Source organism: Euprymna scolopes, chromosome 46 (genome assembly GCF_053919585.1).
Source record: "Euprymna scolopes isolate OS-2025 chromosome 46, ASM5391958v1, whole genome shotgun sequence".
Classification (NCBI taxonomy): Eukaryota; Metazoa; Mollusca; class Cephalopoda; order Sepiida; family Sepiolidae; genus Euprymna; species Euprymna scolopes.
In genome coordinates this window covers 52,477,994-52,503,042 of record NC_136527.1, presented here as the reverse complement: position 1 = coordinate 52,503,042, position 25,049 = coordinate 52,477,994, and the positions used below count along the sequence as shown (strand labels likewise).

General features: G+C 31.3%; 1 protein-coding gene and 1 pseudogene across 1 annotated transcript; one reads left to right on the top strand and one right to left on the bottom strand.

Moving 5' to 3' along the window:
• Positions 1–313: 313 nt before the first annotated feature.
• On the bottom strand, positions 314–24,813 carry LOC145270418 (uncharacterized). Its single transcript, XM_080126059.1, has 2 exons — positions 24,694–24,813; positions 314–3,163 (listed from the first exon to the last, which is right to left on the bottom strand). The coding sequence occupies exon 2, from the start codon at positions 3,037–3,039 to the stop codon at positions 1,900–1,902; it is 1,140 nt and encodes a 379-aa protein (XP_079982185.1). The 5' UTR covers positions 3,040–3,163; positions 24,694–24,813; the 3' UTR covers positions 314–1,899.
• On the top strand, positions 17,291–17,435 carry LOC145271868 (U2 spliceosomal RNA; annotated as a pseudogene).
• Positions 24,814–25,049: the final 236 nt, after the last annotated feature.

The following is a 25,049-nucleotide window of genomic DNA, read 5'->3' as shown; positions in this document are numbered from 1 at the left end:
AGACATGGATACGTGATAAAAAAATGTTATTTTGAGATGTATTAAATTTTAAAAAATTATTAAGACATGGATACGTGATAAAAAATTTTTTTTGAGATGTATTAAATTTTAAAAAATTATTAAGACATGGATACGTGACAAAAATGTTTTTTTTTGAGATGTATTAAATTTTTATAAATTATTAAGACATGGATACGTAATAAAAAATGTTTTTAAAAAATATTAAGCCATGACTTTGCCATAAAGGATGTGTGAGAGAGTGACACAAATTTTGAACAGAAGAATGTCCACACATGAAACAAGAATATGGTTTTTTACTTTTTTAACATTTTTTTCATTTTAGTTTTAAAACAGAAGAGCTACATTACAAAAATATGTCTTTTCAGTTTTTATTTTGTGGAGCAAATCGAAACATACTTGGCTGGTATGAGTGTGTGCTTCAATGGGTCAGTTGAGTAACAAAAACGCAAAAAAACTAGAATGGTTAGTTGGTTTTATGGGTGTCGGTCATGAGACCGACAGAGAACGTCGCCATTTCTATGCAAATGAGACAGATGAATAAAAACAGACGTGATACAAATAGAGGACATATTAGAAGAAAGCATGCTACAGACGTGTGCAAGTCAACACGAACATGTACAGTTGTTATAATTTATAAGGTTTTGTCTTTTAGGAATTGTGTTTAAATATTTCTTAGGATTTTGCATAGAACCAGTTTGTATATTTCATATATTTTCGTCTTTTTGGTTACAATTTTCCACGGTCGAAGTTCTCAGAAATCAAGGGGCTCCCTACCTGGGGTTCACAGTTGAACTCTATATGAGATACATAAATATTTGAATTTAAAGTTCTTTTGTCTTCCGTATGTTTTTACATATGACATACCCAAATGCAAAGCACGCCATACTTCATAGGAATGTGGTTGTCTCTTTTTAACTAGTTTTTTAGGCTGGTGATGGCGCATCCCATGAAATGTCTTGTATTTACCTTTTTTCTATATTGTAAGGCCATGGTATTTCGTTATTTTTCCTCTCACTCTGTTTAGCCAAGAAACGTAGCTGTCGTTATCGCAGCCATAGTATAGTGTGTATAAAATGTATAACTATTGTTCCAAAGAATTGTTACAGCATTCAATATTTAACATTTGACAGATCGTAATATATTTACACATTCCATCGTATTCCATTATATAATAGCAATCCTTTAGCAGAATGTGACAACTGTGGTACAATCTGCACTTGGAATTGGTCATCAAGCTTGGATACAGAGAAATTACAAAATTCTGTCCTGATATTGTTAGCGATATCCTCTTTTAAGCCAGTCTATACAGCCTTCCTAATTTGGGTGAATAAATACAGAAAACACTCGCTACACTGTGGTTTGCTGCATTTTTCCAATTTTCTGTAAGTCTTGTTCCATGATGCTGTATAGCATTTTGACGTATTGATACTGGAAGGTCACCATTGTTTCATGAATGTGTAAGCAGATTACACAACAAAGTTGACTTCTTTGTAAAAGAACCACATACTTAACAACAATGTAAATTCTCTCCTGTATGTGTTTTCATATGACTCAACAAATTTGACTTCTCTGCAAAAGAACACCATACTTCCCAACAATGTGGTTTATCTCCCGTGTGCATTATCAGATGACAACACAAAGTCGAATTTTCATATGACTCAATAAGCCCTACTTTCATGCAAAAGAACCATATATTTCACAAGAATGTGGTTTGTCTCTCTTTTTTTTCATTTTTCTTAAACTTTTTCTTCTAGGGGATGGGACATCCAACCAGATGTCTGACATTTACCCCTATTTGAGTGAGTCCAACCAAGAGATCTTTTCAGGATTCTAGCCGTCCCTTTTAGTGTAATCGTTTGTATTTCACTTGCACTTGGTTCACCGGGTATGCTTGCTATGTACTTTGTCTCCAGTATGTGTTGTCATATGACTCAACAAATGTGACTTTTGTTCAAAACAAGAACCACATACTTCACAAGAATGTGGTTTATCTCCCGTATGTGTTTTCATATGTTTAAACAAACTTGACTTTATTGCAAACGAAGAACCACATATTTCACAAGAATGTGGTTTCTCTCCCGTATGCGTTGTCATGTGATTCAACAAAGTTGACTGTCGTGCAAAAGAAGAACCACATACTTCACAAGAATGGGGTTTCTCTCCGGTATGTGTTTTCATATGACGCAACAAAGTTGACTGTCGTGCAAAAGATGAACCACATATTTCACAAGAATGTGGTTTGTCTCCAGTATGTGTTGTCATATGACGCAACAAAGTTGACTTCTGTGCAAAAGAAGAACCACATACTTCACAAGAATGTGGTTTGTCTCCCGTATGTGTGTTCATATGACTCAATAAATTTGACTTCAGTGCAAAAGAAGAACCGCACACTTCACAAGAATGTGGTTTCTCTCCCGTATGTGTTTTCATATGATTAACCAAACATGCCTTTATTGCAAAAGAAGAACCACATATTTCACAAGAATGTGGTTTCTCTCCCGTATGCATTGTCATGTGATTCAACAAAGTTGACTGTCGTGCAAAAGAAGAACCACATACTTCACAAGAATGTGGTTTCTCTCCGGTATGTGTTTGCATATGACGCAACAAAGTTGACTGTCGTGCAAAAGAAGTACCACAAACTTCACAAGAATGTGGTTTGTCTCCAGTATGTGTTGTTATATGACGCAACAAATTTGACTTATGTGCAAAAGAAGAACCACATACTTCACAAGAATGTGGTTTGTCTCCCGTATGTGTGTTCATATGACTCAATAAATTTGACTTCAGTGCAAAAGAAGAACCGCACACTTCACAAGAATGTGGTTCATCTCCCGTATGTGTTTTGATATGACGCAACACATGTGACTTCCGTGCAAAAGAAGAACCACATACTTCACTAGAATTTGGTTTGTCTCCCGTGTGTGTTTTCATATGACGCAACAAATATGACTTCCATGCAAATGAATAACCACATACTTCACAAGAATGAGGTTTGTCTCCCATGTTTGCTCGCATCTAATTCCACATGCAATAATATGATGAAATATGAACAAATTTTATTATTATACACTTATTGAAATCATAAATGACGAATGGTCCACCTGATGCATTAATGGATGTCTTTTCATTGTTGCAAATTCTGAAAATATACAATAAATTTTAAAAAATATATTTCATTTGGTAAAATTGAATTTAATGTATTGATAAAAATCAATACACATATAAATATAAATTGATTATTCATGAAATTCAAAATAAATGCGTATAATTTTAATCAATATTTGTTTGTAAATAAAGTTAATTTGTTTCTAATTTCAAAAATTTTACTAAAAATTTGTTACTTTTATTCATTTTAGATTGATTATTCATGTTTTTGAATTCTTTAGAATAATTTTCTCTTCTTGTTATTTTCACAACGTTTCTATTTCGTCGAACTTGGAATCTTTCTCTTGAACGCACAAATATATACAAAATTCTCACGTTTTTTGTTCAACCAGCATATCGACCTTCTTTGGCTCAATTAATGCTGTATATAAGTTTTAAAAAGTTTTGATAATTCGGAATCCATTTTCACTGGGTATATTCGTGTAATTTTTTGGAATAGTTTCTCATTTGATGGCATTTATATTTTATGGTAAAGGTTATCTCTTTTTAGTAAATTTAGAATCGTTTAAGGCTTTTCTTTTTCAAAGAGTTCTTGTAAGTTTGTGGTCTTTTAGTAGTGTTGATAGATTTGTGTGAGGTCATAACAGTCAAGTAAAAGGTGTTTCACTGCATAAGGGTTGTGATATGGTATATATTTGGGACACTCTTCACTTTTTGAATATAGGAGTGGATTATGTTCGTATGTCCTATCCAGATCAATGATAAGACTACTTCATTGCATGATTTTATTGGATTAAGTCAGTTTTTTAAGTATAGGTATAATTTGGAAGGGTTTTATTCAAAAGTCCTACATAGTTTGAAATGATTTAGATTTAGATTTTAGTGGTAAATATCTACTCTCAATAAAGCTATATTCAAATACCAGTATAATACCTAGTTTTGTTCATGAATGAAAACCCACTGCATGATATCATGCGCCAATTTAAAATAAATTGAAATTTGTACATCTTAATTTATAATTTATGGCTTATGATAAAATAACAATTATCAAAATAAAATCAACTTGTAATGCTAATAGTTTAATCAATACTGCTTTGTTAACAAAATTAATTTGTTTCTATTTTCAAATATTTCACTAAAAATTCTTACATTCTGTCATTGTTTCTTCATTTTAGAGATGAGGATTTATATATAAATATATTTCATTTGGTAAAATTGAATTTCTTATGTTGATTTTTATAAATATCAATTTATGAAATTCAAAATAAAATAAGTATAGTTTTAATCAATACTGGTTTGTTAACAAAATCGTTTCTATTTACAAATATTTAACTAAAATTTGTTTACATTTATTCATTTTAGAGATGAGGATGATTATTCATATTATTTGAATTCTTCAGAATACTGTTCTTGTCTTGGGTGTTATTTTCAAATATTTAATTAAAATTTGTTTACATTTATTCATTTTAGAGATGAGGATGATTATTCATATTATTTGAATTCTTCAGAATACTGTTCTCGTCTTGGGTGTTATTTTCAAATATTTAACTAAAATTTGTTTACATTTATTCATTTTAGAGATGAGGATGATTATTCATATTATTTGAATTCTTCAGAATACTGTTCTCGTCTTGGATGTTATTTTCAAATATTTAACTAAAATTTGTTTACATTTATTCATTTTAGAGATGAGGATGATTATTCATATTATTTGAATTCTTCAGAATACTGTTCTCGTCTTGGATGTTATTTTCAAATATTTAACTAAAATTTGTTTACATTTATTCATTTTAGAGATGAGGATGATTATTCATATTATTTGGATTCTTCAGAATACTGTTCTTGTCTTGGGTGTTATTTTCAAATATTTAACTAAAATTTGTTTACATTTATTCATTTTAGAGATGAGGATGATTATTCATATTATTTGAATTCTTCAGAATACTGTTCTTGTCTTGGGTGTTATTTTCAAATATTTAACTAAAATTTGTTTACGTTTATTCATTTTAGAGATGAGGATGATTATTCATATTATTTGGATTCTTCAGAATACTGTTCTTGTCTTGGGTGTTATTTTCAAATATTTAACTAAAATTTGTTTACATTTATTCATTTTAGAGATGAGGATGATTATTCATATTATTTGAATTCTTCAGAATACTGTTCTTGTCTTGGGTGTTATTTTCAAATATTTAACTAAAATTTGTTTACATTTATTCATTTTAGAGATGAGGATGATTATTCATATTATTTGGATTCTTCAGAATACTGTTCTTGTCTTGGGTGTTATTTTCAAATATTTAACTAAAATTTGTTTACATTTATTCATTTTAGAGATGAGGATGATTATTCATATTATTTGGATTCTTCAGAATACTGTTCTTGTCTTGGGTGTTATTTTCAAATATTTAACTAAAATTTGTTTACATTTATTCATTTTAGAGATGAGGATAATTATTCATATTATTTGAATTCTTCAGAATACTGTTCTCGTCTTGGATGTTATTTTCAAATATTTAACTAAAATTTGTTTACATTTATTCATTTTAGAGATGAGGATGATTATTCATATTATTTGGATTCTTCAGAATACTGTTCTCGTCTTGGGTGTTATTTTCACAACATTTCTATTTCACTTCCCATCTTATTCATCTGAAGTGTTCGAACAAGGAGCACCATATTATAACGAAGCACTACATAAAAGTGGGTTCAGGGAAACATAAAATTTAAACTCAGGATAACAAATAAAATAAAAAAACGAAATAGGAGACGGAAGATAATTTGGTTCTTATCTCCGTTCTCATTGAATACAAAAACTAGAGTAGGACTTTTTTTCTTAGACTTCTAGATAAGCATTTTCCAGAAAAACACAAACCGCATAAAATGTTTAATAGAAATACTGTGAAAGTTAGTTACTCAACGGCTCTATCTATCAAGTCGATTATATCTATCAAGTCGATTATATCTATCAAGTCGATTATATCTATCAAGTCGATTATATCTATCAAGTCGATTATATCTATCAAGTCGATTATATCTATCAAGTCGATTATATCTATCAAGTCGATTATATCTATCAAGTCGATTCTATCTATCAAGTCGATTATATCTATCAAGTCGATTATATCTATCAAGTCGATTATATCTATCAAGTCGATTATATCTATCAAGTCGATTATATCTATCAAGTCGATTATATCTATCAAGTCGATTATATCTATCAAGTCGATTATATCTATCAAGTCGATTCTATCTATCAAGTCGATTATATCTATCAAGTCGATTATATCTATCAAGTCGATTATATCTATCAAGTCGATTCTATCTATCAAGTCGATTATATCTATCAAGTCGATTATATCTATCAAGTCGATTATATCTATCAAGTCGATTATATCTATCAAGTCGATTATATCTATCAAGTCGATTCTATCTATCAAGTCGATTATATCTATCAAGTCGATTATATCTATCAAGTCGATTATATCTATCAAGTCGATTATATCTATCAAGTCGATTATATCTATCAAGTCGATTATATCTATCAAGTCGATTATATCTATCAAGTCGATTATATCTATCAAGTCGATTATATCTATCAAGTCGATTATATCTATCAAGTCGATTATATCTATCAAGTCGATTCTATCTATCAAGTCGATTATATCTATCAAGTCGATTATATCTATCAAGTCGATTCTATCTATCAAGTCGATTATATCTATCAAGTCGATTATATCTATCAAGTCGATTATATCTATCAAGTCGATTATATCTATCAAGTCGATTATATCTATCAAGTCGATTATATCTATCAAGTCGATTCTATCTATCAAGTCGATTATATCTATCAAGTCGATTATATCTATCAAGTCGATTATATCTATCAAGTCGATTATATCTATCAAGTCGATTATATCTATCAAGTCGATTATATCTATCAAGTCGATTATATCTATCAAGTCGATTATATCTATCAAGTCGATTATATCTATCAAGTCGATTATATCTATCAAGTCGATTATATCTATCAAGTCGATTATATCTATCAAGTCGATTATATCTATCAAGTCGATTATATCTATCAAGTCGATTCTATCTATCAAGTCGATTATATCTATCAAGTCGATTATATCTATCAAGTCGATTATATCTATCAAGTCGATTATATCTATCAAGTCGATTATATCTATCAAGTCGATTATATCTATCAAGTCGATTATATCTATCAAGTCGATTATATCTATCAAGTCGATTATATCTATCAAGTCGATTATATCTATCAAGTCGATTATATCTATCAAGTCGATTATATCTATCAAGTCGATTATATCTATCAAGTCGATTATATCTATCAAGTCGATTATATCTATCAAGTCGATTATATCTATCAAGTCGATTATATCTATCAAGTCGATTATATCTATCAAGTCGATTCTATCTATCAAGTCGATTATATCTATCAAGTCGATTATATCTATCAAGTCGATTATATCTATCAAGTCGATTATATCTATCAAGTCGATTATATCTATCAAGTCGATTATATCTATCAAGTCGATTCTATCTATCAAGTCGATTATATCTATCAAGTCGATTATATCTATCAAGTCGATTATATCTATCAAGTCGATTATATCTATCAAGTCGATTATATCTATCAAGTCGATTATATCTATCAAGTCGATTATATCTATCAAGTCGATTATATCTATCAAGTCGATTATATCTATCAAGTCGATTATATCTATCAAGTCGATTATATCTATCAAGTCGATTATATCTATCAAGTCGATTATATCTATCAAGTCGATTATATCTATCAAGTCGATTATATCTATCAAGTCGATTATATCTATCAAGTCGATTATATCTATCAAGTCGATTATATCTATCAAGTCGATTATATCTATCAAGTCGATTATATCTATCAAGTCGATTATATCTATCAAGTCGATTATATCTATCAAGTCGATTATATCTATCAAGTCGATTATATCTATCAAGTCGATTATATCTATCAAGTCGATTATATCTATCAAGTCGATTATATCTATCAAGTCGATTATATCTATCAAGCCGATTATATCTATCAAGTCGATTATATCTATCAAGTCGATTATATCTATCAAGTCGATTATATCTATCAAGTCGATTATATCTATCAAGTCGATTATATCTATCAAGTCGATTATATCTATCAAGTCGATTATATCTATCAAGTCGATTATATCTATCAAGTCGATTATATCTATCAAGTCGATTATATCTATCAAGTCGATTATATCTATCAAGTCGATTATATCTATCAAGTCGATTATATCTATCAAGTCGATTATATCTATCAAGTCGATTATATCTATCAAGTCGATTATATCTATCAAGTCGATTATATCTATCAAGTCGATTATATCTATCAAGTCGATTATATCTATCAAGTCGATTATATCTATCAAGTCGATTATATCTATCAAGTCGATTATATCTATCAAGTCGATTATATCTATCAAGTCGATTATATCTATCAAGTCGATTATATCTATCAAGTCGATTATATCTATCAAGTCGATTATATCTATCAAGTCGATTATATCTATCAAGCCGATTATATCTATCAAGTCGATTATATCTATCAAGTCGATTATATCTATCAAGTCGATTATATCTATCAAGTCGATTATATCTATCAAGTCGATTATATCTATCAAGTCGATTATATCTATCAAGTCGATTATATCTATCAAGTCGATTATATCTATCAAGTCGATTATATCTATCAAGTCGATTATATCTATCAAGTCGATTATATCTATCAAGTCGATTATATCTATCAAGTCGATTATATCTATCAAGTCGATTATATCTATCAAGTCGATTATATCTATCAAGTCGATTATATCTATCAAGTCGATTATATCTATCAAGTCGATTATATCTATCAAGTCGATTATATCAATCAAGTCGATTATATCTATCAAGTCGATTATATCTATCAAGTCGATTATATCTATCAAGTCGATTATATCTATCAAGTCGATTATATCTATCAAGTCGATTATATCTATCAAGTCGATTATATCTATCAAGTCGATTATATCTATCAAGTCGATTATATCTATCAAGTCGATTATATCTATCAAGTCGATTATATCTATCAAGTCGATTATATCTATCAAGTCGATTCTATCTATCAAGTCGATTATATCTATCAAGTCGATTATATCTATCAAGTCGATTATATCTATCAAGTCGATTATATCTATCAAGTCGATTATATCTATCAAGTCGATTATATCTATCAAGTCGATTATATCTATCAAGTCGATTATATCTATCAAGTCGATTATATCTATCAAGTCGATTATATCAATCAAATCGATTATATCTATCAAGTCGATTATATCTATCAAGTCGATTATATCTATCAAGTCGATTATATCTATCAAGTCGATTCTATCTATCAAGTCGATTATATCTATCAAGTCGATTATATCTATCAAGTCGATTATATCTATCAAGTCGATTATATCTATCAAGTCGATTATATCTATCAAGTCGATTATATCTATCAAGTCGATTATATCTATCAAGTCGATTATATCTATCAAGTCGATTATATCTATCAAGTCGATTATATCTATCAAGTCGATTATATCTATCAAGTCGATTATATCTATCAAGTCGATTATATCTATCAAGTCGATTATATCTATCAAGTCGATTATATCTATCAAGTCGATTATATCTATCAAGTCGATTATATCTATCAAGTCGATTATATCTATCAAGTCGATTATATCTATCAAGTCGATTATATCTATCAAGTCGATTATATCTATCAAGTCGATTCTATCTATCAAGTCGATTATATCTATCAAGTCGATTATATCTATCAAGTCGATTATATCTATCAAGTCGATTATATCTATCAAGTCGATTATATCTATCAAGTCGATTATATCTATCAAGTCGATTATATCTATCAAGTCGATTATATCTATCAAGTCGATTATATCTATCAAGTCGATTATATCTATCAAGTCGATTATATCTATCAAGTCGATTCTATCTATCAAGTCGATTATATCTATCAAGTCGATTATATCTATCAAGTCGATTATATCTATCAAGTCGATTATATCTATCAAGTCGATTATATCTATCAAGTCGATTATATCTATCAAGTCGATTATATCTATCAAGTCGATTATATCTATCAAGTCGATTATATCTATCAAGTCGATTATATCTATCAAGTCGATTATATCTATCAAGTCGATTATATCTATCAAGTCGATTATATCTATCAAGTCGATTATATCTATCAAGTCGATTATATCTATCAAGTCGATTATATCTATCAAGTCGATTATATCTATCAAGTCGATTATATCTATCAAGTCGATTATATCTATCAAGTCGATTATATCTATCAAGTCGATTATATCTATCAAGTCGATTATATCTATCAAGTCGATTATATCTATCAAGTCGATTATATCTATCAAGTCGATTATATCTATCAAGTCGATTATATCTATCAAGTCGATTATATCTATCAAGTCGATTATATCTATCAAGTCGATTATATCAATCAAGTCGATTATATCTATCAAGTCGATTATATCTATCAAGTCGATTATATCTATCAAGTCGATTATATCTATCAAGTCGATTATATCAATCAAGTCGATTATATCTATCAAGTCGATTATATCTATCAAGTCGATTATATCTATCAAGTCGATTATATCTATCAAGTCGATTATATCAATCAAGTCGATTATATCTAAGGAACCAAGAAAGATAACACAGGCTGCTCTTGCATGACCAAAAATAGTTGTCCATTGAAGGGCAATTGTAAAGCTGAATCCTTTGTTTATGAGGCCACAATAACGGACCGATCTACAAATATACCGGAAAAATATATAGGTATGACACAAGGCCAATTTAAACAAAGATACTATGCACACATGAGCTCCTTTAGAGCTAAAACAAGGATAAATACAGCATTAGCTACCAAGATGTGAGGGTTTAAAGAAAAAGATACACCTTTTTCCATAAAATGGAGAAGAATAGAGCACAAACTAACATATGCCTCGGAATTAAGTCAATGCCCGCTCTGTAATGCGGAAAAATACCATATTCTCCAGACAATTCATGACCCACAAATAAGGTGTTTAAATGTGAGGAGTGAATCTTTGAAAAATTGTATACATAGAAGGAAAGCACTCCTAATAAGCTGGATCAGTGAAAAAGACAAAACTTAGATTTTGATTATATATATATATATATATATATATATGTAAAAAAAACTTTAGTAAACATGTAAACGCAAAATTGTTTTTAGTCGGTAAAATTAGATTTTAATCGTAATTGTATTATAGATTTTAAATTATTGTATTATATAAATTTTTACAAATCATATTTTAAAAATCTAATTTATAATCGGTTTCCATTTTAAAACTATAGGAAAAATATAATAGTATTGATATACTTGGAAAATCTCTTAGGCTAGATAAATACTCACTTCTCCAAAGCTTGAAAGAGTTGAAATTTTAAAAGAAATTTTAAAACCTATTCTGAAAATTTTAAACGTAATTTGATATAATTAAATGAAATTGTACGTTTTTAATCGATATTGATATAAACTTTGTTTGAATTTTTATATATAAAAAAATAGATTTTTTTAATTATATTGGTTTAAAATATAAATCGTTATATATATCTATATATATATATAAAACAAATTTTATATATAAAAAATTTCAATCGAAATTAGATTTTAAAATTAAAATAATTCAACTTTTAAAGTTAATGAAATCATCATCATCCGATAAATAAATCGGGGGATATAAAACAAAACGAGAGTTAAACGTGAATTCGTGAGGTATATATATATATATATATATATATTATATATATTCCACTTCCGGTTATAATATAGATGCGTATTGGCTGAAGAGAGCTTGGTATGGATATCTAAAACGGTCCTAATTATAGGGCTTTAAACCGACGGTACCGATGACTTGTCTCATGTAACAACTTTCTGTACACAACATACAATATATACATATGTTAAATAGACAACACACATATATATATATATATATGTGTGTGTGTGTGTGTGTGTGTGTTTGTGTGTGTGACGTGCATAACATGACAAAAAATATATATGCTAAAACTTTTTTCTTCTCTCTTTTGTGTTTCTTAATAAATATTGATTTTGAGTTGTATTATTATTTTGTTCTTTCGTCAGTAGCATTTACTATTGTTATAATTAAGCAGCTATTTTTACACTTCCTGCAGAGACTGAATTCAGAATTGAAAAAGGCAGTGGGGTCAGTAATTAGATCGATAACAGGAACATAGTGTCGTTGCAATGTAGAAGGAAACGTGGTTACAGGAGGTGGGTGGATGATGTAGAACAGTATTTTAGGATGACCATACCAACCGAGAAAGAAAAACATCAGTGATCCTGCCATTAGATAATATATTATTACCTGGCAGAGTATACTATCGCAATCAGCAACACGGGATCACTCTACAAAAGATGCATCAATCTTTTACTTTTGTAAGGGATAACATTTCGAAAGCAAGGAAAAACTGATAGAGAACTCGGATAAGAAAACAAAGTCTGTAGATTTTAATATTGGAGATCTGGTTTATTATAAGAACCACCACAGTCGAGGAAAGTTAGATGTATGTTGGAAACCAAATTATGTGGTCATAGATAAAACAGGCTCCGTCTCATATAGTATTAACGATCAGTTGACATGCTCATGATAAAGGTGCATGCAGCACATCTGCTGACAACATCGATCAAGAAATAGAACATTCCCAAAACGGAAATACCATTAAGAACGACCACATTGGCTTCTCCGATGGAGTCCACTGAGTCAGATAGCAATTCAGCCATGGGACAAACTGATATCACAATATAAAAGAGTCGAGGTCAACAGGAAAAGCCAGATGAAGAGTCTGACATACTATTGATGGAGATGAGAGTACTAGCATGTTGCATGACTTTGAGTTATCGCCTATTTGCATCACTTGGATGTCAAAGATGATAATAGGATCCGTTCAAAAAGGCTTAGAGTAGGTTTGGAGTTTTGAAGTGGGGAAGATGAACAAGTGAGAGAGAATTGTTTAGGTTGGAAAGATCTATATTCTTTGTTTAAAAAATATTCAGTACTCTTGCATAATTTGACACGGATTCTTGGGAATTCCCGAGAACCATGGATCGGGCAACAGAAATCATCAGTTTAAGCTTATCATTGTTCAAATGTTTAAACAGTAAATCGACTTTTTCATTTGTTTATTATGTAATGTTTTTTAGTATTTTCTGGTGATCGGTAGTTTTTTCTGATTATCTATTTTTGTAATTCATTGAGTGTGCATTCGTTTATCCAATGAAAAAAGCGCTATTAGAGTGGAAGGAGGCGACTTTCAAATTGGAAGAAAGTGAATAAACAAAAAAGCTAACAATTGCGTTTTAAACATCCCAAAAAAACTTTACTGAAAAAAGCCTTAAAACCCCCAAAAAACTTATATTAATTTATTTTCATTTCGGACTATATTCTCATCTTTATTAGTTGTTGTTTTTCACAACGTTTCGGCCAACTATTGCTCTGACCTTCATCAGGTGGTAACTGCGATAGATAGGATTTCAAATCTCCAAACTGCATTCTCATCAATCACTGCCATTCATAGTTGTTGTCTCACCAAATTTTGGCCAAGTAAGCCTCTGGCCCGCTTTGGGTAGGATTGAAACCGCTATCTTCAGACATTGCTAATCTGGAACCATAGAGATTCAACCTCTCTATCAACTGCGCCACAGGCCCCGAAGGGCGATCAAAGTTGGATTCTTTGATCTTATAAATCCACGTTTATTTATTATCTGATCTTCCATAGTCGGGTCCGTACCAATTGGTATATATATTTTTCCTTAATTGGAATTCATTTTTGACATGAGCATTATATATATTAATTTATTTTTATTTCGGACTATTATTCTCATCTTTATTAGCTGTTGTTTTCACAACGTTTCGACATTAATAATTAATATATATATATATATATATATATATATATATATATATATATATATAATAATATATAATAATAAATTGAGAAATAACCAATAATCTCAGCAAAAATAACCTTCTTAGTAACACACAACATGGTTTCCATTCTGCTAGATCTACTGCAGATGTGCTTACAGTTATATCTCATAGGATTAGCGAATTACTCGACAGAGGCAACCTTTCTAGGGCAATTGCTCTTGATGTATCAAAGGCTTTTGACATCATTCATAGACATTTATGCTGATGACACTACTATCTATGGTAGCACATCTAAGAACGTAAACGACCAAGTGCTCTCCAATTCTCCCTCCTCTGATTTTGAGCATGTAGTACAATGGGGAAAGAAGTGGCTGGTTACTTTGAATGCATCTAAAACCCAACTTTTATCTTTACATTATCAGCGTTCTGATCCCCATCTGTCATCAATTGAAATGAATGGCACTCGTCTTGGGGAGGTCTCATATTTTGATAAGCTTCTGGGCTTGACCTTTACTCCTGATCAAAAATGGAACACGTACATTAAATCTGTTGCCAAGTCTGCTGGAAAAATGGTGGGATCCTTCTATCGAGCCAGTAGATATCTCACTGCTTATACAATTCTCTATCTATATAAGAGACAGGTACGTCTAAGGATGGAGTACTGTTGCCACATTATGGCAAGAGCTGCTAGAAAGGACTTGTCCTGTCTTGATAGAGTTCCAAATAGACTTCATAGCATCATAGGAGATGTCCTTTTCTCTTCTCGGCAACCGCTATCTCACAGAAGAGATGTTGCGAGTTTGTCTCTGCTTTATCGTTATTTTCATGGCAAGTGCTCGACTGAACTTCAATTTGTAGTCTCCCCTCACCAAACTTTCACAAGAAACACTCATCTAGCTGAAAACACTCAATAATTCCCCTCACTCTTTATCTGTGCCTAAACCTAAACGTAGACTCCATGAAAAAAGCTTCTTTCTTTGAACTTCACGCCTGTGGGACTGTCTTCTGTTCTCCTGCTTTCCAGCTGACTACAATGTGGTTGTCTTCAAGTCCAACGTAAATAAGTTCTTGATGAGCCATTCCACTTAAGTTAACAAATTTACCTAATTTTTATTACTAACAATTACTATATTGTTCAATTGACTACTGTACACTCTTAACCCTTATCCTCGAGTGGTCTCTGGGCCTTGATAAGTGGTGATGCCTATGTAAAAAATAAAGATGAGTATATTTGCTGATGATACAATGCTCTATAACATGCATTAGGGGAAACAGATGTACACAAATCTAAGACAATGGTAGAATCATAAGAAAATGACCTCCAGTCCATAGTTGAATGGGGATGCAAATGAGTAGTAACATTTAATGCTAGTAAAACTAAGCTGGTCTCCTTTAACAATTACAAAACGCCTCTTGAACCGCCTATATCAATGAAAAATAACACCCTACCTGAGAATTCTACCCTCAAACTCCTTTTTTGGGACGATTTTACTATATTTTACATTGTAGGCAATATGAACTGGAACACATACATAGAGGATATTGCAAAGACTGCTGCAAAGATGATGGGTTCCCTCTATCGAGCTAAAAGACTACTCACACCTGAGAGTATCCCGTACCTCTACAAGGCCAACATTCGGTCATGCATGGAGTATTGTTGCCACATCTGGGCTGCTGCACCGACCACTAATCTCTTCCTCCTGGATAGGTTTTAAAAGAATTGTCAATCTAATCCCACTTTATCAACTAAGCTTCAGCTCTTTTCCCATCGTCACAATGTTGCATCTCTGTGGAATGTGTTCTGATGAACTCGTTGCACTTGTATCCCATACATATCCCAGACAAACCTGGAGTCGGAGTCTAAGATATTGAAGGAGTCGGAGTCAGCATTCTAGGAATTCTAGGAGTCGGAGTCAGACTTTCATAATCTGACTCCACAACCCTGATAGCTAAGAATATCAATAGCATATCTCATAGAATATTGACCCATTTTAACAGTGATCATACCACTCTGGGATTGACAAGCAATAGCCACAATGGATGTCAATTTTAAAGTTTTGAAAAAGTAGTCATGTATTTTAATTAGAACCATCTTAATGTATTGTTTTTAATTACATAATTTTGTTGATGGCTAAGAGAGGTGAAATACGAAAGAAACCAACATTTTCCGCCTGTAGCTCGTTTTATATACACTTAGACTCCAACCAAAACCTCATCCCTAGGACCAATCATGCAGCTTCCAGGAAGTTAAGTAACTCGATTGCGAGATGATTGACCTACCACATGGTGAGGAGAATTGTTTAATTTGTGTTTTTGATTGCATATCTTGTCACTTCTTTCTTTTGTTTTTCCTATATGGACAAAGGAGAGTTTTACCTATGCAGGTAGAGAAGAGAAGGAATTTTTGTTAGTTTCATATGATTGTAGGGGAAATATGTCAGGAAATGATTAAATTTTTTTCATGCTGCTCTGAGAAATGATGTCCTTTTAGCAAGCGATGAAAAGGTGGCCTATATCCAAATAGAACAAAAATCATGTTTGTTCCTTGTGACAATCACTAGCAGTTTACCCTCTCTGTCCTCAAGATTAGTAAGGGGATTAAAAATTTTACTTGCTTACATCCTCCGAGATGATTATCATAGGTAACACTTGAAATGTATCCAAATTTAATAACACATGGCTAGGGATCTAAAAGTTAGATACACAAGTTTTTACTCATAACCGAAAGAAAAATAAAAGTTCATACAAGTAACAAGAGGATGATAACACTTCCTTACTTAATTTCCATGGAAAAAAGGCTACCTTCAATCATAACCAGAAAAAAAAATTAAAGTCCATAACAATAGCAAAAGGGGAGGAACAGCAGTAGTAATAAATAACAAGAAGAATTAACAATGAAACATACAATCCAACACCAAGAAAAATTAATAATGAATCACACTTATTGAAAAACTAAAATAATATCAGTTTTTAGTCACGTGCAAGCGACTCTAGAAGTCAAACTGTCGGTCGGTCTGTCGGTAACACTTTTGTGCTTGGCCTTTTTGGTTAAGATCAAAGGTCTGTTGTTAATAGATACTATTCTTAGCTGTTTAAGCTTTTCTTGGCTTTTTAGCCAAGATCAAAGTGTAGTATCTGTTTCGGCAGATACTGCACTTAAGATAATTTGTACCAGTCAATGGAGGGGAAACCCTCTATACTGGGACAATTATTATTTTTGGTAACCAGAGTGACCCCTTTTAGGGGAGCTGGTTTTTACCTCACATTAAAAACGGCCTTGTGCCTAATTTGCTCAGTGGGGGAGCAAATAAATACCATCTGTTTCGGCAGATACTGCAAGCAAAGACCAGATGTGGGGGCAACCCCACATGCCTGACCTTTAACCAGCTCCCATTTCCCACCTCTCGGGAGCTGGTCCCCTTTTTCCCTTCCCCCTCCCTTCACTCCTCACATTAAAAATTGGCCTTGTGCCTAATTTGCTCGGTGGGGGAACAAATAAATACCATCTCACATATAAGACCTTAGTCAATGTAGGGGCAACCCTTCATACCAATTGTCACTATCCAGCTCCCCTCCTCCCCGGGGAGTTGGTCCCCATTTCCCCTTCACTCCTCACATTAAAAATCGGCCTTGTGCCTAATTTGTTAGGTGGGGGAGCAAATAAGTACAGCTTTTCTTGGCCTTTTTGCCAAGATCAAAGTGTAGTATCTGTCCGGCAGATACTGCAAGCAAAGACCATATGTGGGGGCAATCCCACATATAAGACCTTGGTCAATGTATGGACAACCCTTCATACCAATTGTCACTATCCAGCTCCCCTACTCCCCAGGGAGCTGGTCTTTATTTTCCCTTCACTCCTCTCATTAAAAATCGGCCTTGTGCTCAATTTGCTCGGTGGGGGAGCAAATAAATACCCTTTTCTTGGCTTTTTGGCCAAGATCAAAGTGTAGTCTCTGTTCTTAATACATGCTGTACTTATGTTTGTAACTTTTTCCACATAATATAACGCTTCAACTTCCCTAAATCAAATAATTTTGTGATATAAAGTGGGGGATCACTTTTCTGAATTAATATTATGTAAAATGATCACCCATTTTACAACCAGTCAGTCTCAAAGCCATTCAAGTCATTCTCCAGATCATTCAAGTTGTTTTTTAAGGATTTCAGTTATTTTTTAAGCATTCAAGTCATTCAATTCATCCTTAAGTTCATTAAAGTCATTCTAAGTCATTTACTTTTTATTTATTTAAGTCATTTCAGCCCATTTTTCGGTCATTTTAGTTTATCATTAAGAATTTCTTGTCAATCCTACATTCACACATTCATTCATTACACGAGAGCACGCAAGCAATAGCTATCGGCCTTGTTTTTTTAACTTTCAAAATACCTGGATTAAACAACTTTTCAGAAGGGTCTTACCAGCTGAAATAAATTATGAAAGAAATTTGAGTTATAATATTCAGATTTTATTTAAATGCTGCATATATCATTCAGCTATCCAAAAACAGATGTTCTTCTAATACAACGTGCATGGTGCTCATGTGAGAAAATCAGAAGCAGCTGTAGGATAGCTGACTAGTGAAAAAATAAGCAGCCACCATCTTAGCACATATGCAAATGAAGCAAGTGTACGTATACTGATGTCACAGGAAAGAGAAAAAGGCAGAAAAAGGGATAAGATACCATTCAAAAGACAGCAATCAGACGTATTTTAACTCATATGCCGTGAGAGGAACAAATGGTCGAAAAAGTGGAAACGCAAATAAAAGGTCATTTCTCAGTGAAACTGTGCACATGACAAATGCAGAATATTCACTTATGAAAACCCATTAATAATAATTCAAATGTTTTCATCTATCACAATTAATGTCTCCCAAAATACAAAATAGTTCAATTTTATATCGACTTCACTTTTTAAAACAGAATTAAAGTTAAAGTGTACTATCACAATCCAGTAAGTAAATATTCGACAAGTGTTATTTTAACAATGTTTGCATAATAAATAACACTCAAGATGAGAACATTAGTCTTAATAATCTAAATAATACAAAGAATCATTCCTCATCTAAAAATATCAGAACTGTAATATTGTAATTTGTTTAAGAATCATTATTTTTTTTAATTTAGTCAACACTATTTATAAGGTTTGTTGTTTTGCTTAATGTCTAAAATCTTTCCACCCCTTCCCCAAATCCTTTACAATGACGACTTTTATGTTTTCGAGGATGCTGAAAACAAATATATACTTTTAAAATCGGTGCAGAGAAATAGTTTTCATGATATGAAAAATTTACTTTTTCAAAAAGTGAGTGATCATATTCAAATATAAATTAAACATAAAATGATCACCCACTTTATGCCCACTTAGGAAGGGGATAATTTTTTTGTTTTTTTGAGCGAGAATATTTTTGTTTTTCTGATTTCCTCTTTCAATAAAGAGACGAAGGTATTAAAGAACAAAAATAAAGTATAATCTGTATACAGATATGTGTCATTCTTTATGTCATCAGTGATGACCATTTTTGTATGTGCAAGTGCACACATATATTTACCACAAACAATAGTTTTCCAAATATTAAGCAATGTAATTCCTTATGTTATCGGTGGTGGCCAATTCTGTATGTGCAAGTGCATACTGAATTGGCCACCACTGATAACAAACAATTACATTTTTTTATATCCAGATACTTGTTTGCAGCAAATTTTAAAGTGATATTCGTTTTCAGCATACCCAAAAACCTATCGAAGTTGTAAGGTTAAATATGATTGTTCAGCTGGAAAGTAAATAACAATTTACCAAAACGGCTTTCAGGCAGGCCTACAAAACAGATAAAAAAAATTATCACCATGTGGTTAGAAAGTGGGTGCTTATTTTACATTAAATTTATACGGAAAACTGATCCCCACTTTTTGAACAAGTAATTTCCTCATATCATGAAAAATAATTCTCTGTGCGACTTTTGAAGCACACCCGAAATACTATAAAATAATTTGCTGAAAAAAAAAAATTAAAAACAAGACATTTTTTTTTTACTTTAAACTTGTGAAACAGTTAAAAACATTTAAGATCTATAAAATTATTTTTTTTATTTTGTAAACGACAAAGAAATTGTTTTTTATGTTAAAGTCAGTATTGAAAACAAAAACAATTCACAGCGAAAAATTTTCAACAATAAATCTCATTTTCATTAGGATTGTTCGCTTAGTTACATTTTTAACGTATTCTACACATGCGCAAAAATCGATACTAAATTCATGTAGTAATTCTTACGTTTTTGTTTTATACTCTGCTTTCGATGAACTTTATCTGCTTTTATAAAGGAAACGATTTTTCAAATGTGATTTTACAAGCTCAAGTTAACATTCAAGATGGCGAACAGAAGAGCAAGTTCGTAGAAAACAAAATTGAAGAGGGAAAATAAAAAATGAAATCATTTCGAAATCGAGCCGATCAATTTGGTGAATGTCACGGATAAAATTAGTATTATTTTATTTAACATTTTAATATTTACATGAGAGAGAACAGATTACAAATTTCATCTTTATTAATTCTCTAATTCTTTGCATGGTATGTGCAATTTAATGGCGTAAACTGATAGGCAAACATAGTTTAGAAAGTCGGCTAAACATTTTTATAGATTTCCGATTATTTCTTGATTGTATTTGAAAGATTAAAGTCTTAAGTGAATCTCTGTATGGGGAAAAATTACACGTGAAAAAAGTTTATAATGAAAAAGTTGTCAAAACACAAATATATAACAAATAAATGTTACCTAAGGCAAGATAAGTTATTTTTCTACCTAACTAGATATGTTTTCAGTGTTTTTATTTAATGCAACATGTTTATTCAACTCGAAAAATATACTGTGTTCACCGATGTATTGGAAAATTAAAAATGGCGCCCGACTCTCTCTCTTTAACACGGTAAGTTCGGGAAAAGGTGGTATAAATATAAAACTAGACAAAATACTGTTAGAAACTCGCTCAATATATATTACCGTGACATAGTTTGACATATATTCGGTGTTTTTTTAATAGTATTTTGTCTAGTTTATTATTTATAACACCTTTTCCCGAACATACCGTGTTAAAGAGAGAGTCGGACGCCATTTTGAAATTTCCAATACACCGATAAACAATGTATGTTTTTCGAGCTGAATAGACATGTTACATTGAATAAAAACACGAAAAATATATTCAGTTTGGTAGAAAAGTAACTTATCTTGCCTTTGATAACATTTATTTGTTATATATTTGTTTTTTGACAACTTTTTCGAATCTATGTGTACAGTAATACAAACCCGAAAAAATGTTTTCACGTCGGCTTAAAAAATAATTAGTAAAGTGAAGTCTTAAAATAAAAAAAGATAGTTACTAACTTCTATGTGTGTGGCGATTGGGATCGATCAATTTTTAGGTGCGAGATTGCAGGTGCAGGAAAAGTAGTAGAGTATCTGCAGGACCGTTAAAAGTACATTTAACGAGATCACCAATTAATAGTTAATAATTAAAGATGAATGTACAAAATGTATAACGATTAATAGGTTTTCATCAAGGCACATCCTCACATACATAAAATAAAAATATAGAAATAACTCCGGAAAATAATGACACTTGACAAAGAACTCAAAATCACTGTATTAAGATGAAATAACATTTATTTACGTGTTAGAAATATTAATTGAAATCGTTCAAACGTAAATGCTTTCTAGTAACGAGTGTTCATTATGCAGGTTCATAAATGAGGATCTCGTGAAGTTTAAGATTACTGATTTTTATGAACAGATTGTCACACGTGACTTGAAATGAATGTGAATATTTTCTGAATATTTTTTTTATATTAATTTTGTGAAAATATTGAATGAATACTACTAATCGTAATGTTCCTGAAATAGTAAAACTATTTTTTAATTGTTAACATCTACAATGTTTTATTTTTATATAAAAAAGCAAACAGAAATTCATGCATTATTTTTAATTTAAAAAGACAATAATTTGTGATTTTAGTCATCATATCGTTGTCATTGGACACATGTATCCACAAAAAATAAAAATAAATGAGTTTTTAAAGAAAAGGAAATAATAAAATCCATTCAATAATTGATATTTTAAAGTTTATTATCGATTTTCATATTAAGTTAAATAAAATGCCTTCCACCAAATAAACCACGATTAAATATTTAGTTTAAAATACAAATAACGATTTACTAAACAACGTTTTATTTACTGGATATTTTTCCAGCATTCACCGGAAGTCATTATATCCTCTAGTAAGTTCGATTTGTTTATGCTTTTCATTCTTTTGGCAAATGTGTAGTTTAGCGGCGTAAATTATTTGACAGGCAAAAAACTATAAATCGAAGCCGCTGTATTGCTTTTAAAATTTAGCCTAGTTTGACAGATTGGCCTTTTTGAGGCCAAATTTGGCCCTTTTTTCGCTCTTGCGTGGAACCATGGTCTACGCAAGAGCGTAAAAGGCCAATGGTCCATGTAACAGCGTAAAAGACCAATCTGGCAAACATTAGAAAGGCCAATGGTCCATGTGAGAGCGTAAAAGACCAATCTGGCAAACATTAGAAAGGCCAATGGTCCATGCAAGAGCGGAGCAATGCCAAATTTAGCCTCAAAATGGCCAATCTGGCAAGCCTTACACATTTTCAAAAAAGTTGGCGGCCTCAATTATTTTACATTTAGTTTAATGAAAAAATGTTGAAAAAATAATAAAAAAATGTTGAAACAATAATAAAAATTAAATTTTTTCGGGTTTTATTTCAGTCTTGGAATCTAATAATCTGTTTTATATTTAAAAAAAAAATGGTACTAGTGCACTTATTGATCCGTGCAGAAATAATAACGTCATTATTTAGAAAGCCATTCTTAACATGGAATGGAGAGGGCGTTTTCTATATAACCTATACTTTAACCTTACAGTTAAAGGTAATCTGGAAGAAAGAGAGAGCCTGTTTCCTCCGTTTAACTATAGGTGGCGTTACTGTATGTCCACCCAGTTATGTATGTAATGTATATAATGGCACCCTTGAAATAAAAATAAATGTTTTTGTTATATTTTAATTTTAAACATATGTTTTGCTTGCTTTTTTTTTTTTTGTTCTTTTGCAAACATAAAAGCTTTTTTTTTTTTTTCAAACAAAATTAAGAAAAAGGGGGGGGTCCATAAGAAATATAACAGAAAAAACGTTGATTTTTTATTATAAGAGCGTAAAAAATACTCGCGGGAAAACGGTTGTACCCAAAAATATGTTTAAAAGAACAATATAGCAAAAACATTTAGTTTATGCTTGCAAAAAATAAATAAATAAATAAATAAATAAAATAAAAACAAAGAAAAAACGCACAAGTAAAAAAAAATTAAATATTTGAAAATAAACAAGCAACAAAATGTAAATGTTTGGAAAATTAAAACTTAACCATGTTTGAAAAACAAACAAACAAAAAAAAACAACATGTTTAAAATTAAAATATAACAAATACATTTATTGTTATTTCAAGGATGCCATTATATACCCTTTGTGCTTCCCTGCTTCCGTAACTGGGTGGAAAGACAGTAACGCCACCTATAGTCAAGCGGAGGAAACCGGCTCTCTCTTTGTTCCAGATTATCCAATTTAATAAATAACAAATATAATAAAACTTTAATTAACCGTTAAAATACTATTAAAAAAAAAAAAATAGTGCGGTTCAATAAGTGCACTAGCACCTAAAAAATAAATAATTTTTTATAAATTTTAGGTGCTCATGCAGAGAGTGATCCGTGCTGAAATAATAATGTTATTATGTAAAAAGCCATTCTTAACATGGGGAGGGTGTTTTGTACCTATTCTGTACTTTAACCTTACAATTGAATATAAAAAAAAAACGTCATAAAACTTTAATTAAGCGTGGAAATATGATTTAAAAAAATAGCGCGGATCACTCTCTGCATTAGCACCAATTTCTTTCTGTCAAATAATTTACGCCGCTGAAATACACATTTGCCATCCTTTTACACATGCATATTGAGAGTAGATACGGTGAAACAAAAAAAAATGAAACAAACAGAATAAACAAAATAAACAAACAAACAAACATTGTTGAGAACACAAAGAGAAAAGATAAGAATCGAGAAGTTATAAAAGGCTTTCCCCTTTTCATTTTTCTTCCTTTGAAGATTGTAATGCTGGGTATGGGGCAGCCAACATTGCCCCGCTTTTTATTGAAACCAACCGAGAGCTCTTTTTAGTATCCTCGCTGTTCCCTTAAGTGCAAAATGTCTGGATCTCTTTTGCCCTTGGTTCACCAAGGTAGGACTTCAGAAAGGGCTGAATGGGGAGTCGTATGCGTAAGGAAATGAATAACACAACTAAAAGTAAGGGGGTCGGGCAATCGGGCATGTATGTGGGTAAAGAAAATAAAGTTCGTAGTTAAGATGAAATGATATTAAAAAAAATAACGTTAAAAATATTAAAAAGTGTCTTTAAGAAGGAAATATGTTTCTTACCGGAGATGACTTAAAACGAAATGTTGGGATAGAAAGGATGCTGACTACAATTACGTTAAAAAACGACCCTGGTGTCTAACTCTGCCCCGTGTGGAGGCATAGTAAATAGGTACAATTAGGGAATAAAACACCGGTCAACCTGCCGGTGTCGTCAGAGACAACTCTATAAGAAAATGTCTGGCCCAGGGAGATAACTATTGAAGGGACTAAACGGAGAGGCATAATACATGCAAATTATACAACTATTTAAAAAAAAAAAACAAAAAAAAACTTATTTAATTATTGTACTTTGTTTATATTAAAAAAAGTTTTTTTTAATTGTAGAGACGGTTTAAAAGTTAATCTTGGAACTTAAC

Coding starts and splice junctions, on each gene's coding strand:
- LOC145270418 (XM_080126059.1), bottom strand. CDS start 3,039: ATGCGAGCAAACATGGGAGACAAACCTCATTCTTGTGAAGTATGTGGT.